The sequence below is a fragment of the Lactuca serriola genome, chromosome 4 (genome assembly GCF_051521515.1).
Source record: "Lactuca serriola cultivar US96UC23 chromosome 4, Lser_US96UC23_V15, whole genome shotgun sequence".
NCBI lineage: Eukaryota > Viridiplantae > Streptophyta > Magnoliopsida > Asterales > Asteraceae > Lactuca > Lactuca serriola.
In genome coordinates this window covers 112,805,809-112,823,979 of record NC_136411.1, presented here as the reverse complement: position 1 = coordinate 112,823,979, position 18,171 = coordinate 112,805,809, and the positions used below count along the sequence as shown (strand labels likewise).

The 18,171-nt window shown below is 36.3% G+C and overlaps 1 protein-coding gene and 1 non-coding gene across 3 annotated transcripts; one reads left to right on the top strand and one right to left on the bottom strand.

Moving 5' to 3' along the window:
- Positions 1 to 454: 454 nt before the first annotated feature.
- Positions 455 to 2,288, bottom strand: LOC145102348 (uncharacterized). 2 transcript variants are annotated; one of them, XM_079039734.1, is made up of 4 exons: positions 2,131 to 2,288; positions 1,954 to 2,025; positions 1,321 to 1,524; positions 455 to 870 (listed from the first exon to the last, which is right to left on the bottom strand). In XM_079039734.1, the coding sequence occupies exons 3-4, from the start codon at positions 1,504 to 1,506 to the stop codon at positions 679 to 681; spliced, it is 378 nt and encodes a 125-aa protein (XP_078895860.1). In that variant the 5' UTR covers positions 1,507 to 1,524; positions 1,954 to 2,025; positions 2,131 to 2,288; the 3' UTR covers positions 455 to 678. The 2 variants fall into 2 exon arrangements, with proteins under 2 accessions (XP_078895860.1, XP_078895861.1); XM_079039735.1 differs by having other exon boundaries at positions 1,321 to 1,510.
- Positions 2,289 to 17,676: 15,388 nt separating this feature from the next.
- Positions 17,677 to 17,783, top strand: LOC145103387 (small nucleolar RNA R71). The gene has a single exon (XR_013706481.1). It is a non-coding gene; the product is annotated as a small nucleolar RNA R71 (small nucleolar RNA).
- Positions 17,784 to 18,171: the final 388 nt, after the last annotated feature.

Sequence of the window (18,171 nt, the reverse complement as noted above, 5' to 3'; positions counted from 1 at the left end):
TTTCTAAACGGTAATAACAACCATATTGGTCTAATATGCATAAAAAATAAATAAATAAATAAATAAATAAAAAAAAATAAACTTAGTGACCTAATACAAACAAACTGAAAACCTAATTACTCTCCTAAGTCATTATCCCTTATTTTACATGTATATGACAAAAAACTATTATGAACCCTATCTGTTGCCTACTTGCATTCAAGTTTCCCAATAAACAATTACTCGGTTAACTATGGTAAAAATAAAACTTACTATTAAAATCTAAAGTAAAAAGTAATTTTCGAAATTGAATATGTATACTATAGTATTAGATTTTAGAAGGAATTTAAAAGATCAACATACATTTTTGTTTATAACTCTTTACTTTTCTTTAAATATTATTCAAAAGTAGTTAAATGCATAGACAAACCAATTGCGTATACAACTTACATACTTCCGAAAAAAATAACGAATCTAGAGTAAAAGCTTAATCATTAAAATAAGTTGAATGGTTATCTTGTGAGTTAGATGATTTTAGACAAATTTAACCCATCTGATACAACATTTTACTTTTAACCACTTCTTTGACCCATTAAGAGACACAACGCAACACAACAAGAACACTTGTAAGCAAAAAACCAACTACAAATTTGAAGTCTAAAACGTTATTGCAAAACAAAGTTTCATACTACTCAAAAATCATATCAACATTGCAAGACCTTCCTTCTTTGGTGTTGCTGACACCTGGCGGTTCCCGGGGAAAGCAGTGCGAGAAACATCAACGAGAGCCTTGAAACTATACGGTTCATGCATAGACAACTCTGATAAAACCTTGCGATTAATTTGAATGTTCTCTTTCACTAGTCCATGCATGAAGTTACCATAATTAACCTAAAAAATGTTTGAACGAAAATTCAGTCGTTTGATAAAAAGATGATAAGTTCGATAAAATGTTGTAAATATAAACAATCTTTGGAAAAAAAAATGATGACAAAACCAAGAATTAAGAGTTGTTTGATATGTTTCTTACTGGGTCTGGTAAGAGGCTAAGACAATTTAATACCACAATTGGTTGGGTTTGACTCAATCAGAGATCTAACACAATCAACAACTATCAAACAACCCCTTAATCAGTAAAGTTTCATTTCCATAACTTTTAATTATCGTATGGTACTTTGAAGAATCTAGCCAGTAATAGCATTGTAATTTTAATATTTTCATATTAGGACATTGTACTTTGAAAAACCTATTCAATTGTATTAAATAAAATTACTTGAATTTTTTTAAAATACAATATTGTTTGCTTTTAAGAGAAAGATTTAAAAGAGAGGTTGTACATACACCATGAACACGAGTGCCAGCATTGATGCGTTCAATCCAAAGGGAACGCATGTCACGTTTCTTGTTCCTTCGGTCTCTATAAGAATACTGAAGTGCCTTTTCTACCCTTTCTCTAGCTATCCTTATGCAATTCTTTGCCCTTCCACGGAAACCTTTCGCTAGTTTGAATACCTCCTTCTTGTTCATGATTCTAAAAGGTGATTACTGGTATGGGTAAATATGTCATTTTGCATTTATATCAACAGTCACTTGGTTAAGGACACACATAAATAGGTAAATTTTACATTTATATTAATAATCAGTTTTTCATACAAAAACTTCTTACAAGCTTCTCTAAATCTGTGTATTTTGAACTTAAATAATCTAAAAATGATAATCATAATCATAATCTAAAAGTTAATATCTGTTCTTAACTCTCTTTCAATTGTTGAGTTCATAGCAAATCGATAAAGCTGTATCAACTGAAACATCATTAATTACTTCACACCCATGTATATAAACGCTAGAAGTGATTTCCTATAAGCAAATAATCAACAAGCAACCCACATATTTTACACATTCCAAAATTCAACATAGACATGACATCACATATTTCTATCAGAAAATTGTCAAAATCAACAAAACCAAGCTTACCAATTCAACAACTAGAAGCTCCGCAGCTGCAACCAAGCCGATTGAATAAAGATCGCGCGTCAAACACTACCTCTGCAGTAAAACAGAAACCCAATTTCAATGTTCATTTTACAATCAATCGAGCTTCAATTTAAAACTAAAAACCCTAAATGAGCAAATGGATTCGGAGTTACGAACAGAGAAAGATGAGAGATCAGAGGCGCAGTCGGCAGTTCCGCAGAACAGAGCGAAACTGGAGAATGGTCTAAATAGAGTCTCAGTCGCGGCTGTCGCACAGAGCGGAAGAGAATGCTTGAGGTCGGAAACAAAGGCGCAGAACCGATTGTAGAGACGAAATAGGCTGTTTGCCTAAATCCTTATGGGTTATTTTTGGGCTTTGGCTTAATGGACTTTTTGTTCTTGGGTCGGATATTTGGCAAGTTCATTTTAACTAGTTAAAATTAGGTAGATATGCACATTGCACACATTGGGTCCGTACGGGTCTCGGGTCGGATTTCGAAACGCTATGGTATTTTTTGGAATTGTTTCATACGGTCTTGGGTCAGGTTTTTTTGGTTTGATTTTTTTTGACTGATCGTTTTTTGTTAGGTCTCGGTCTTTTTTGGTTTGCAATCTTTGCGGACATTTTTTCTATTTAGTTTCGGGTTTTGCAATTCACTTTCGGTATTTTTTTGTATTTCGGTTTTAAGTTATTCTATTAACAAATATGTGTGATTAACACCAAAATAATACATTTTCTATATAAATTCCAAGTTTTGTTCGAGAAAACTTGAAATCTTCCATTAAATGTTGTACAAACTTCTCTTTGCTTTCTCTCAACGACACAATGGTGTTTTTTGTTCTAATATCACAACCTAGAAATTAAAGCAACCTAAAGTGAAGGAGAATTATGATCTCTTGTTGATCGAAGGGAAACTATAATTTATAAGAAGATAAACATAACTGAAAAAAAAAAAAAAAAAAAAACTAATGGACATATTCTATTGGAGATTTTTGGGTTGTTTGATATTCTCTAAATCATTAGATCTTAATGACTCGTAGACGTAAATGACTCAGAGGCTCGGAATGAATCTGCCTGTGAATGAAAAATTGTTGTTTTGTTAGGGTTTCAATAACTGTGTTACATTACCATTTTACCATTATGTTTAGAAAATTACCATTTTTCAAACTTAATAACTATAATTTCATCTCATATTCACCCACTTCCTTGTATATCGTAGATATATAGCATAAACATACATATTTGGTGTTGTTCCTTTATATAACTTGTTATTTTAAACAAATTTGTAAGTCTAATATGTATTGTGTTTGTATATTATTTTGTATTTCATGGAGTTAATTATTATTTTGTTGTGAATATTGTGTGTAGAAAGGGGAAAGAAAGGAGAGAAATCGATTTGAGGGGTAAAAAGGGAACTCTTGTAGAGATGAATTGTAACGTCCCAAAAATTTCATTTTAAAATTTATAAAACGGTAATACAAAACATTGTCATACAACCAAGATGGATCAAAGTGTATAATTACATCATAAAATATCATAGTAAATCAAAGAATGCAGAATGAGATGGTGTGTGTTCTGCAATCATCCCGGGCTCTTCCTTTTCGAATAAGAAGTACCTGAAGCATAAACTGAAAATCGTAAACACAAAGTTTAGTGAGTTCCCCAAAATACCACATATCGTACATAATAAACACATAGTGGGCCCCCGCCCTTCATCGGGCCTCACCCGGCATCAAGTCCTAACAGGCCTCGGGCCCTGGCCAGCATTGAGCCACGCTCGGTTTATGGATATGTCAATCATTAGGCCTCGCTTGACATCGGGAACTGCCCGGTACACATATAAACATATAATCATACTAAAACATGCAATAATCACAAACACAATATCATACAATACAGTCATCGGGCCTCGTCCGACATCAATCCCCGCTCGGTATACATACCAATGCATACATATGCAAGAGTCACACATATAATAAGCATCCTAACATATTAAACCATGGGCCGGAATTGGTGCCTTCGACCTGTTAAACATAGTGAGGAAATTCACATCAAGCTGCTGAGTCACTCAGATAAATCTTTGTCTGCTGTTCCGATAAAATCGCCGCGCTGCCATCATAAAATAACATCCAACTAATAATTAGATTCCGACCCATAACTAAGAGTCTAAACTAGGGTAAAAAAACCATTTTAACCTTTACCTAACTTGGCCCAGGGCCAAGGCCCATACTAACTACTCAAAAGGCCCAATTCCAAAACGGCCACCTAAAGCCCAATTATGGCCCATTCTTCCAAATTGGGCCCAAATCCATTTGTGTCCCTTCATCCAAAAGAACCCAATATAACAACATCAGCCCAAAACTAGGAACCTGATGTCCCAACATGACCCTAATCTCTGAAGGTCCAAACGTGGTCCCAAAACCGAGAAGCCCAAATTCGATGCCCACCTGTTGAGTGCGTGGGGCGTACTCGGCTCGTACACTTAGCGTACACCCTCTGCGGCTAGTATGTGCAATGTATAAGATTGGTACACCCATCGTACTCCCCAGTTGGCCACCCCACTCCATTAAGCACTTAGTCTATTGAGACTTCAAGCCAAACTCTCAAATCTGATTCTATAAGACCACTTATCATGTAAAGTTGGAAACTTTACACATATGCATGGCTTAATGGGGCCCAAGAGCTCAAAAAGAGCTTAACAATGGTCTTAACACATACAGGGTTCAAGATACACCATAAAGCTTACATTTTTATGAACAAGGTGACCAAAAGAAGCCTAGATCTAACACCAATACTCCTGGAGTGAGTCAAGAAGCTCATCAATCACTCCAAGGACTCAAAAAGCATAAAATAAAAACATAACTAGATCTAGCATTATGGATCATCAAGATGTGAGATTTTTACCTCAAAAGCTTGCAAATAATTAGCTATCCTCGGATCTTCAAGCTCAAGACACCTCTCCAAATGGTCTTCTTCTTCTTCTCCTTCACAAGCCACCAAGAAACACTCTTTAAGGCTCAAAACTCACAAAAACACACTACAGTTTTGATTTTAGGACAAAGGAAGGTGGAGGCAAGCTAAACATGACCAAATGATGCTATCATAAGATTTAAATAGGGTGCAAACCCTAAAAATTAGGGTTTCACTAAATTTCACATACGTCATGCGTACTCCATGTACGCCCAGCGTATGTGGATGGGATCCGCGGTCATGATATAAGGCTAGTACACTAAGAGTACCACCAAGTATGCCCCGCATACTAGCTTAAGGACCAAAATGCGAAGTTTTTGATTAACAAGGGTTTTGGAAAACTTACCAAACTCGAGTGTTACATGAATGGTTCAAACTTTTGTTTCCGCTGAATAGTTTAGAGGCTCCAACCCTCTAATCTTATCGAATCAGACACATTTTTCACACCACTCTTAATGGTTCAGAGCCTCTTAATTGAATGGTTAAAAACTACCAAAGAGCCCTTAGGTTGATTGGAATAAAAAACCCAACATGTTTTTATCTGATTCTTAAAAAAATCCATTATATTTTTTTTTAGTTTGTTAAAACCTTTGTTTTTTTTTAAATTGTCAATTTAAGGCTTTGAGATTGATAAACCTTAGACAACCACAAATGCTAGGTAACATGTTCTTAAGAGTTTGCTGGTTACAATGCCTTAAATTAGAATATTTCAAAAAATATAAGGTTTTTTTTGAACGGCTAAATGTATTAAACTAGCTAGAAGCTAGCAAAAGAAAACGAAAAAAACAATGAGTTCATGAATGGATTTATCATCCACTCATTCTAGTTTTTTCCAACTACAAAACCAATTAAACGAAAAGGACACAATTGAATCAAAAAGAAACTCTTTCCTCAACTTCTCGTCGGCAAACACCAAAGTATTTATGAACGTCTACAACACCCATAAAAGCGTTAAACAAATGGTATCTAATATAACACGACAGTAATTACTACTCACTTGAGCATCAATCCAATAAAAAAGATCCGCCAAATCTTGAAAAGACGGCAACACTTCATCAAACCACAAAGCAAGCTTTTTCTAGAGCTAAACCGCCAAAGGACATTTGAGGAATAAATGATCAACATCCTCCTGTTGAACATTGTGTGACAACCCAAAGTTTATTCCATTACATTACCCCGTTTCCGTTAACGGAATATTCCACTGTATAAAAGTTCCGTTAATAAGAGGTCGTCAAATAAATAAATGTTTATTTATTTATGTTTTATGTCGTTATAGTCGTAATAAAGTAAATAAAAACACTTAAATTACATTTCCATAGTAATTTGGAAAAAGTTAAATTTTATTGCGACCACTAAATCGGGTGCGACCAAAAGCCTCGTTTAACGACAGTATTGGGTAGATTCTCCTGAGCCCCAACTCCAACCCCTATATAAGGGTGAATGGAGTCCATTAGAGACTTTTTACACTCTCCCCACTCGCTCTCTTTACAACTTAAATTCGAGCCAAAAATCGTCCGTTTCGAGCCCCAAACGAGTATGTAAACTATCCTAACTTGTTGTATAACTTATCTAGCCTGCAAATTTGAGTTTAAAACATAAAATAGGGACAAAATCATGTGTTTACGGCCCAAGAACACTCTTGGACCGTGAACACCATTTAATGGGGTTTTTAAGCCCCAAAACCCCTCCAAATTGTCCCTAAGGCTTAGATATGACTTGTAGGCTTATGGAATCGGACTTAGAACACCTTGAACTAGCATTTTGGGGAGTAAACATGAGTTTACTGCCCAAGAACATGCTTGGGCCGTAAACTCCTCTTCATGGGGAGTAAACTCATATTTGTGTGTTAAAAATGCCCCAAGCACCCCCCTATGGCCTTGGAAAAATACCTTGAAGCAATACCATCATTGGAAAGGCCTTAAACTTCAATAAAACTAAGGGAATAGGAGTTCACGGCCGTGAACTCCCATAGAGGTGGTTCATGGGCCGTAAACTCCCAATTAATGCCCAAATGGTGCCCAAACTCCTTCATTCGACTTGGAAAAATACCTAGGATTTATCCTCTACCATTTAAGACTTGAAAACACCAAAAGAATGAGTGTATAGGAGCTTACGGCCATAAGCTCCCTTGCTTAGGGCTGTAAACTCCTCAATGGTCCATGTGAAGCCTTAAATCCATTCTTACTATTTATTTTTGGACCTAGCATAAATCTACAATTGATGTGAGACCCTCTAGCATCCTAGAACCCCCTCACCATGAGTTTATGGCCGTAAACTCATGGGGATTTGTCCCAGGGCCGTGAACTCTATATATAGAGTTTACTCTTGAAGAGTAAACTCCATTCCTAAGCCATTCACACCCTTAAATGTTACTCGGGACACCCCAAACACTTAACCAAAGTGTTTTCCGCTCCTTAGAGTGTGTATACTTGTTTAATTTGTATTATATATACTAATTGTATGAAAACATATGTTACCATATGTTAATAGGTCACTAAGTGTGTCCAAGCCTTTACTTGACACCGAGCACCCAACCGGCACCTTCGTCGGATCCACTTACACCAGGTGAGTTCATACCCCTGAATGAACCTTTTCAATTTTTTTACATGTTTTATAGGGGGAATACAAGTTAAACATGCCAGTTATCATATCAATCACATGTGATTGGTAACCCGCATGCACAAGGATTTACCACACTGTAAACTGTTTTACCAAGTAGGACACTATAAATGGTTTTCTATAATGTTTTCACTGGTTCAAATCTTTTACTTATATTGTTTTAACAATGTTTCCTTTAAAATGATTTATGAGAGTTTTCCAAAGAATTTCCAAAAGTTCTCAAAATTATTTTACAAAAGAATACCCTGTCGTGGTTTTCTCAAGAATAAAGGTTTTCTTCCATGTTTTGATACTCCCTCTTAGTTTAAACTCCTACTTGATAACGCTTTCACTTCGTGATGCGTTTATACCTGTTATTGCCTCTATTTCGCTTATACTTGTAGTCGCTTATGCCTATTAGACGCTCTTACTTCACTTGTTGTCGCTTCCACTTCGTGATACACCTATATTTGGTAACGCTTATACTTCACGATCCGGTTATTCCACACTGTACACTTATACTTCACGATTCGGTTATTACATACGATTCGGTTATACATCATGATTTGGTTATACTTCACGATATGATTCCACTTGTTACACACTCAAACGTAGTTAGATGTATGTCTGTGCTTGTATAGATGCATATAAATAATGATTGAAGGACTTAGGAAGGCTTGTCCGCCCTATTTCCTTTTCTTCGTTGAGATGTGGTCTGGTGGGATCGGATGTCCATCCGAAGGTCGTTTGATTTATTAGTTATATATTATGTACACAAGCATAGACATATAGGTTTACTCTAGTCAGTTCAGTTATGAGTCTCTACCTCTAGTTCAACCCTTACATTGGAAACACACTACTCACTATTTGGGATGCATCTTCGGGACACGGCCTTCTCCGTCGTCTAGTTGGTAACCAGAGTCTCTTGTAGGGAGAGCGGACATTGTGTGTATAGATCTATAGGGGATTGACACCCCCGCACCCTGACTGCTAGCTACAGTCCACGGCCTACCAAGCCAAGGGGTGACAAATGTCATATTCTATAGACGCTTGCAGGGCGTCAGGTACTCTAGTGTCGATTAGTATGGTTACGAGTATCCCATGTTACCTTATAATTCATGGCCTTAAGGTAACGGTATATCACCAGCAATTTACACTTTATGCTGGAACCCACTCTCAGAGTCACACTGTTTTTAGACCCTGATACTGTCTGGGGTCTGTATTCACTGTTTTAGACCTCGCTAACTGTATCTTTCATTTGATACTGTCTGGGGTCTGTATCCTCTGTCTTTAGACCTTGCTAGTCGTACCTTTCAATTGGTACCGTCTGGGGTCTGTGTCTCTTTTGTTAGACTAAGCCAGGCGTGTCGTTCGTTCGATACTCTCCTGGAGTCTATGATTCCTCTCGCCTTAGTCAGCAGTCTTCACTGCTGAGGCATATGCTATTTCCCTGATTTCTCTTGCTTTCTTTAAATAATCAAACTCTATCTTTTGATAATGATAGCGATTTAGGGAAAACTACTTTTTACCACATAACTCCGTCCAGTCTTGGTAGAAGACTGCTTTTATTAAAGAAAATATAGGATTTTCTGGAAAGGACTCTAACTTAATGAATACTCTAGAACTACCACTTTTATTAAAGTTATTTGAATAAAATGACACTAAATACTTATGAACTCACCAGCATTTGTAAAAATGTTGATACTCGCTTTTCAAATAACTTGTATTCTCAGGTCAGCATTAGACAGGTACATTCCCGGAGCTGTTGATGAAGATAGCTTAGTACCAAACTGCACTTATATTATTACCTGTATTACTTTGATGTATCGTAATGTAAACCATGTAAAACTATTACCATTAATGCAATGTTTTGTTGTACTTTGATTACTATAATTTACCTGTATTACTTTGATGTATCGTAATGTAAACCATGTAAAACTATTACCATTAATGCAATGTTTTGTTGTACTTTGATTACTATAATGCATGTGTTGTGATACTTGACATGACGTCATCCACCCCAGAACGTTTCCGCCGTTCCGGTTTTGGGGTGTGACACATTGCAACACGGGCACAACACCGACTCCACATCAATCCCTCGTTTCACCAAATTGGATCTAGTAGGCAATGTGTTAAGCACCAATCTCCAAATAACAACATTAATTTAAATAGGAACACATTTATTCCATTGTAACTCAACCGCCTATAGGCAACATATAATGATCCAAGTGGAATCTAAGGGATTTAACCATGGAAAAAATCTTCATTCCCAAACTCCCAGGACCACAGGTCTAAACGATCTGTGACTTGAAAAGAACTAAGAATTTCAACCAATTGAATATATTGCGTTTGAAGGGCTCCCGATGTGTGCGAAACGAACTAGTTTTAATCCTACTTTTTAATATAAATTAGACACACAAAAGGCAGTGAACCTGTCGATTGGTGGTATAGTTTAGCAAGAAGGGTATCGAACACAGGGAACGACAATTAAGATAATTACTAATATTATCTAAAAGCAAACAATAAAAGAAAGGGTTGTCTCTAGTTTCGTAAGACTAGAAACTTAAATACTTAACTAATACTAAACTAAGCAACTAACAACTAAGCAAATGAAAATTAACTAAATTCAATTGTGGAAAAGACTTCTATTTAGGTTTTGAATCATCTATTCCTATGGTTGATTTTATGATAAGTGCAATGAATTAATTAGCATTGGCTACCGATTAATGTGAGTAGGTTCACGTTCGCTATTACTAATCCTTAGAAAACAAATCAATTTAAGCAGTGATCAAGTGATTAAAATAATAAATTTCCTTGTTTATTGATTCGGGTTAAGTAAGACTTGTAATTAGCTAATCAAATTTCTAATTCAATTTACCTCTTGTTGATGGTTCGTCACATAAGGCTCACACATTAATTTACCTATTTTCTAGTTAACCCTAGTTTCACGTTCGCTATTCCTAGGCATATAACAATGTTTTCACACAAATCATATGAGATTAGCAATTAAGGGATGTTCATGCAACTTAATATGTTGGTTAATTAACAGAAAATTGTTGTAATTAATACATAAGGTTCTTTAACAAGCTTGACAAAACAAAATCACCTAATTAGATTAATCCAATCATAAAATCAAACCATATTCATAAAGTCATCTATGCTAAATAAAATTTATGAGTTTTTAGCTCATGATTAAAGCAGAAAACAACTCAAAAATGAAATCAATTGATGCAGACATAATTTAAACAAAAGATTAGGTAAAGAGTACAGTTGATTTGCCTTGATCTCCCCAAAATCGAATGATTAGACTTGATCTTCGAGTTCCAGAGCCTTAGCAGCAACTTGAATCACAATTGTATCCCCAAGGGTTCCAGAGAGAGGTCCCAAATTCGTGAATTAAATTCCCTTATATAGTTTCTGAAAACAGGGGCTACTCGTCGAGTCCATAGACCGACTCGGTGAGTCCTTTACTTAATATCTGTATACAATAAGGACTCCTGCTGGATCGTGAATCTTCGAGCCTACTCGGCGAGTAGGCGCTCAACTCGGGGAGTTCTTCAAGGTTTTTTTCTTTCTTTCTGCTTTCTTCTTTCTTCAATTCCTGAGCTTCTTATCGCTTTTTCTGCTTCCTTTTGCTTCCGAGCTCATCTTTTAAGCTACAAATACATTTTAAACATATTTAAGTATCTTTTGTTCATAGTTTGTAATAAAATGGCCAAAAAGTATTAAGATTTAACACAAAATATATAACTAATTATGCACATATTAAAATACCTCACACTTTACTTTTGCTTACCCCCAAGCAAAACTGAATTTTAAACATACTAGCATAACATAAAACAATCCCAATTGAACCCAACCATTATGCCAAGACCGCAACGCATGCATTTGTGTCTAAAATTTTCCTAAGGACCCCCCTCAATTCTAAATACTAACAATCCTCATAAACACTCGCCGACTTCTTTTGACCAATGCTCATTTTATGCATCCCTCCGAATCCATCTGTATAAAACTTCCTAACCTCAAGGTATTTTTGGTCCAACAACCCAAGCATACATAATCTAGAAAATTACAACTTTTTGATACCACAATGGAGCTTATCTGAAATTCTTTACTTCTTTGATATTTGATCTTCGATTCTTTGAATTCACCACCTTTTTGTTTTATTTTTGGTATCTTCAACTTTTTACCAAGATTCCTAATTGCTAATTGCTTTTACCAAGAGTTTTTTAAATTAGCCCTAGCAATTTTATTGCAAAATTTTCAAAATTAACTAATTTTCTAAATTTCAACTAATGTAATCAAATAATGTATCCAACCCCCTACTGCACACTTAATTTATGCAATGTCCCCATTTCATATTATGCATGATAAAGAAAACATAAAATAAAGAGAGAATTGGAACAACTCCTTTGGGATAGTAGTTGCGAGGTTGATCTTCATCTTTTGAGCTCCATCGTCAAATGAAGTTAGACATGGGAACAACTCATCCATGTCTTGGGTGTCATTCGTCTCGTGTGGTACAGCTCCAAATATGCAGGAAAAAACTCTTGGAAATGCTCGGAAAATGATTGCTAAAGAAAAGAACTAATGCCCGTATCAAGTGTAGTCAAATAGTGAGCTTGAAAATAGAATTAACGAGTGACTCGATGAGTAGATATGCTAACTCGTCGAGTTGTAGAGTGACTGTCAAAAAAGCCGCGAAATTTCACATGGACTCGTCGAGTAGACGTGATGCACTCGGCGAGTAGACCGTTGTGTGGAAAAATCTGTGTATTTTGCCCAGGTCTGTTTCTAATGTATGGTACTAATATAAACTAATACTTTCCCTCATTTCTCTTTAGTAAATAAATACTCTATCACCCTCTTCATTACTGGACCCAACCTTGGACTTGAAAACTTCTATTATTTCGTCTAGACTCGATTCTTCACGCTATATTCTATTACGTCGTAGACTTTTTCACTTCACTCTTTTATCAAAATTCTGAAAATACCAATGGCAAACATGCGTAATAAAAAGGAAAAACAACCAATCCTAAAGATTACTAAATGTTCAAAACAACTTAAAAAAAATAAAACAAACCAAACAAAAAAATGAAAAATGTCTTAAAAACAACCACACAAATAAAATAAAAAAAGGATAAATCAATCTTCATCTTCCTCCTCATCATCACCAACACCGCTTCCTCCGGCTTCGCTTCGTCTTTGGCTCACTTTCTCATCCCAACTCCGTACATATGGATACTCGAGCCCAAGTCTTGGTGCAATATTCATTTGATTAAACAAATAAACAAAAGACTCATTATGATAGTTCATGCTACGACCAAGATCATCTTGGTACCTCCTCAATTCCACATTGTACCAATCTATCGGCAACTCATCATCCACCGTAATTACTGGTTGGTCTTCTCGGACTGGCTCATGCCTTGGTCATACCCGCCGACCCGGTTCCTCGGGCACTAATACCGCATCATTATTAGGGATGGCAACATGGACACCACTATAATCCTCTATAATTCTCGCCTTCCTATACAACGTGATACTAAAAGGAGGTGTAGATACCATCGTCAAATAGTTACCGGCCCCTTGCTCCAATATACCAAACGTCCTAGCCAATCGAGTTACAAACATCCCACCATTGATCTTAGAAGTGATCCTTTCCTTGACTGCCCCTTCTCTTAAGTATCTAGCCAAGCAATAAGGAAGGTTGCAAAATGTGTCTGGAGTGATAATGCTCCATAAATAAAAGATGTCAAGGGTCGGAACCTTGTCATCATCCTTACGCATGTTGATGGTGCTTGCGACAAGGTGGTGGATCAAACGGTGGATGGGAGAACGGATACTCCCTTCTAGAGCAGAAGATGGTATATAAACCCAATTAGCAATAGTATTCCACCAAGTAGAAGCAACCACTTCCTCGGGTAGATATTTATGGCAGTTCTCCAAAAATACCCCAAAATCTTCGGACATTACCACGGATTGATCATATGTTCCTAGCCTCCAACCAAGCTCGGCTATGCTATATCGGTGAATTTCCCCTCCAAGATGAAAGTAAGAATCCCGGGATTGTAGTAATCGCTACCACCTCAGAAGGATACGGTTGAGAAGAATTCCCAGCACAACTGTTGGTATACTGGTTCCTAGATTCTGAAAAGTTGGTTCCAACCATCGCATGTAACCGTCACCGCATCATGCATAAAGGTCTTGACCGAGTACAGGGTTAATTCCTATTCCAATCCTGATTGTCCAATCCAATGCCAATCAATCATATTAGGCACATAGATATCTTTCCCCATTAATGTATCCAATTTCTTCTTGGCTCGGACTAGTGATGATTTGGATGTAATTTGAGGTAAATTTAACCACGGAATATCCCTATGTCCACTTCCATGAGGGATTTGGCCCCTCCTTGACATTATTCTCTTTTTTATGGAAATTTGAAGAAATCACAAGAAATTGAAGGTGGATACTTAAGAGAGTAGTTTTGCTTGTCGATTGCTATGGTGGCTGTGAATGAGACTCAAGTTTACCAATTAGGGTAAAAACCCTAATTTTATAGATTGTAAAAATATATATTTTTCCGATTAAAACGTGGACTCGTTAAGTAGGGGTACCTACTCGCCGAGTAGATGCGTGATTCTGTAGAAATATCGCGATTTTTCGAATGGACTTGCCAAGTAAGTATTCGGACTTGTCGAGTTTTTGAATCTGTGCAAAAATTTATTAAAAATGTTTATATTCTTTAAATTATGCCACCATACCCCACACTTAAGCTTTACTTGCCCTCAAGCAATCGTTTTAAACAAAGAAGAAGATTGAGATAGATAAATCCTAAGAAAAACCAATAAACGTCGAAAAATAAAATGAAAAAGAAAAGCAAAAACAAAGCAAACTCTAATACCGGGTTGCCTCCCAAAAGCGCTTCTTTTTGAGGAGTCGTTAGCTGGACTCCTTCCCGCTCTACGTTTTAACGCTATCCTCCATCAGAAATTCCTGCTTAATCCGTTGGGCTTTATACTTTGTCATGTAAGCATGGATTCTTCTCTTATACACATTCTTCAACTCCTCCTTTCTTCTTTTAGTATCATTAACTTCAGATTTACGCTCTGTTCCTTTACCACATTTCTTCTTCCTTTCTTCTACCATGTGCACCATCATGTCCATTCCTCCTTTATCTACCTCAATCATCTTTTCAATCATCATTTCATCATCACTCAAAGGTGACGACTTCTTCTTCACTTTCTTCATATGCTTGAGATTCCGGTAGTTTAAAAGTGAATACTTCAAAATTAGTAGAAACTGAAGCACGAGGTTTTGTTCTTGTGGTTAGCTTATTCCCTTTTTCTTCTTGACATATCGGGTTTAATCTAGTAGAAACGCTATGTTCTTCAATTTCCTAAACCTTAGTGTTCTTGTCATCTTCATTCTCATCTACTTGAATTTCTTCCTCATTTTTCAAATTCTTTCCATCAAGTGTTGAGGTTATTTCTTCAAAGTTGTCCTCAACCCCTTCAAGTAACCTTTCCAATTCCTTTAAATCACCTTGAGCATCAAACTCTTCATCTAAGAATATTTTTTTGCATGATCTTCTTCTAAAAGTGCTAACTCCTTCTTTAGCAATTCATCACCCAACTCCATTGGTGTAGTTTTATTTTAAATTGATCTTTTATGCTCCTTTTCTTGATTAGTGACAAAAGTAACCGAATCATCCCCCACCCTAAGGGTAAGTGTTGATTCCCACATATCAACTATAGCATATGTGGTGTTCAAGAACGGTCTTCCAAGGATGATTGGAATCTTGGGGATCCTCTTCCATGTCGACAACTATGAAGTCAGTAGGGAACACTAAGGTGGTGTTTGTTTTTTGTCCGCAAATCTTCCTGGCGTCTTCTGTCTACGTAGCGCAGACCACACGCAGATATTAGCCTTCACAGACTGTTTGTTTTTTTGAAGACTGCATACCTAAAAATGTCTACGCACCCTATTCTTGGCGCAGATGTGGACTAGAGTCTTCTAACATCTTCAGACATCTTCTAGCCTAAAAAAACACATATACTTTATTTTTTTTTAGTTTTTTTGAATTTATATTTATTCCAACTTTATTAGTGATAAAAAATTAAAAAAAAAAAGTTACAATACTTAAAAAAAAAGTTCGACGACACAAGCATGATATTTTTGACAAATTTATAAATAAAAGTTTATTACAATAATGGTCGTTGAAGTTGTTTATATAAATATGAAAAAAATATGTTCTCATATTTTTGTGCCAAATTTTATAAAACATTATTTAATATAACATCATTAATTTCTTAGAAAAAATAATTATTGCATGTTCTTAATTGATTTAATTGAAAAAATCGAAGTTTTTTTTTCCATTCATTTATATATCAAATTTTTTGATTGCTAACTACAATGTTTATGCATAACTTTGCGACAAAAATTTGTTTGTTTTTATCAAATATATACGTTAATTTTTACCATTTTTATTTTGACTTTTTATACAATAATACATAAAAATTAATTTAGATGTGTTAATTATTTATAACAAAGTCATAAATATATTAAAAAATCACTTTGTAGTATAAAAAAATCAGTTTATTTAGATTTTAGTTTATTTTAGTAGCCTGCAGATGTTAAAAAAACAAACAGTCTTCTTTTTCAGATTGCAGACATTTGGTCCACCTCTTCTGCTGCAGAGGTTTATAGATGTGGTCTGCAGACTGCATATATTTTGTCTCAGAAAAAACAAACAGCACCTAACTTATCCACATTTATTAGAAGGTCTTCACAAACTCCTTTCAGATAGATCACCGTTTTATCGACTAAATGGATGGTTATGTAGATAGGTTTAAGTTCTGGAAGGTTCAACTTTTTGAAGAAAGATTAGGGCATAATATTAATACTAGCCCCCGATCAGCTAATGTCTGAGTAGTAACCAAATTCCCAAACTGGCAAGGTATAGTGATGCTTACCGGATCACCCATCTTTTCTGGAAGTTCATACAACATTATTTCTGAAACTTCTTCCATGTTCTTTCTATCTGTGAGAAGCTCTTTAAGCAAGGATGCATACTTTGGCATGTGAAGAAGTGTTTCAACAAATGGATTTTTCACTTGAAGTGGGCTTAGAGGATCCATGATCTTCTTACACTCTAGAATCTGCTTATTCTAAATGGATCGGCCTGGGAATGGTAATCGTGGCTGATATGGCTTTAAATAGTACGTATTTTGCTGGCAGGCTGGGGACTCGTCGAGTACATGTTATGTACTCATCGAGTCGATGTCACAGTTTGCAATTCTGGACTTGTTTCTTCATCTTCATACTCTACTTTTGCTTCCACTTCCTGGATTAGCTTCAGAGGATAAAAACTATGTTCAGAGCTTGTTGTTATCACATTCGAATGTGCTATTCTCGGGTTCTTTTCAGGATTACTTGGAAGTTCACCCGTTGCTCTTTGGTTGACTTGTTGTGCGAGTTGTCCTGGTTGTTTCTCAATATTAAGGATGGAGGCTTGCTGGTTTCTCATCAATGCTTGCTACTCCTTCATCATGAGTTGTTGTTCTCTTATTGCAACATCAGTTTCGTTGTGGTGTTTTTCGGACGCAGCTACAAGTCTCGTGAGCATATATTCAAAGTCTAGCTTCTTCTCTTGCCCTGGTTCCTCTTTTTGGAAGAAACCCCTTGTCTTAATCTTGTATTTCTCCTCCTTAGCCTTTTTGTACTCATCATAAGGTAGCCATTATTTCCTTGGTTTTCGCCAATCTTCATCGTATTTATTGCCACTCGAGTAACACACTTGCGCCTTCCGGTTCCCATTCTTGTCAAGATCGCAATCCCTTGTAAAGTGAGGCCCGTTACAATTTTCACACCCCACTTTTATGGCATGGATGGATTGGTCTATCTTAGTCATCCTTCGCTCCATATTCTCTAATTTGGCCATCACAGCTGCCATGCTATCATTTACATAGATCATCACCCCTTGAGTCGATTCATGCCTTGGGTTATGATATTCTCTAGAGTGTTTAGAGAATTCTTCAATGAGTCCTTTAACTTCAGCCGGATTTTTCTTCGTTAAAGGCCCTTGAGAGTCGAGTAATTGTCTTGTGGTGACATTTACTCCATCATAGAAGGTTGACAATTCTTGTTGCACACTAAGATCATTTTGTGGGCAATTCCTTAGTAGACCTTTGTAACGCTCCCATGCTTCGAATAAAGACTCTCCTGCTTGTTGCTTAAAATTAGAAATTGCCTTCTTGAGTTTAGCAATTTTAGATGGTGGACAAAATTGTTCCAGAAACTCCTCACGCATCTTAGCCCATGTAGTAATCTCTCCCGGTGGTAGTGCTTTTAACCAATCCTTTGCAGCCCCTTTAAAAGTAATAGGGAGCATCCTTAATAACACCGTCTCTCTAGGCACATTTGGAATGTTGAAGTAGTAGACGGTGTCATTAACTTCATCAATATGCTTGTATGCATCTTCATAATCCTTTCTGGTGAAAGGAATATCCTTCAATACAGTAAGGATGTTCCCCTTAAGTTCAAACGTAGCAGTAGCTAGTATGGCGGGTTGCACAAGCCCCAGACCGGTGTCGTACCGAATCCTCTTCTTGTATGCCTCCATGGAAAGGTCGGCAATGTTGGCCATGGTG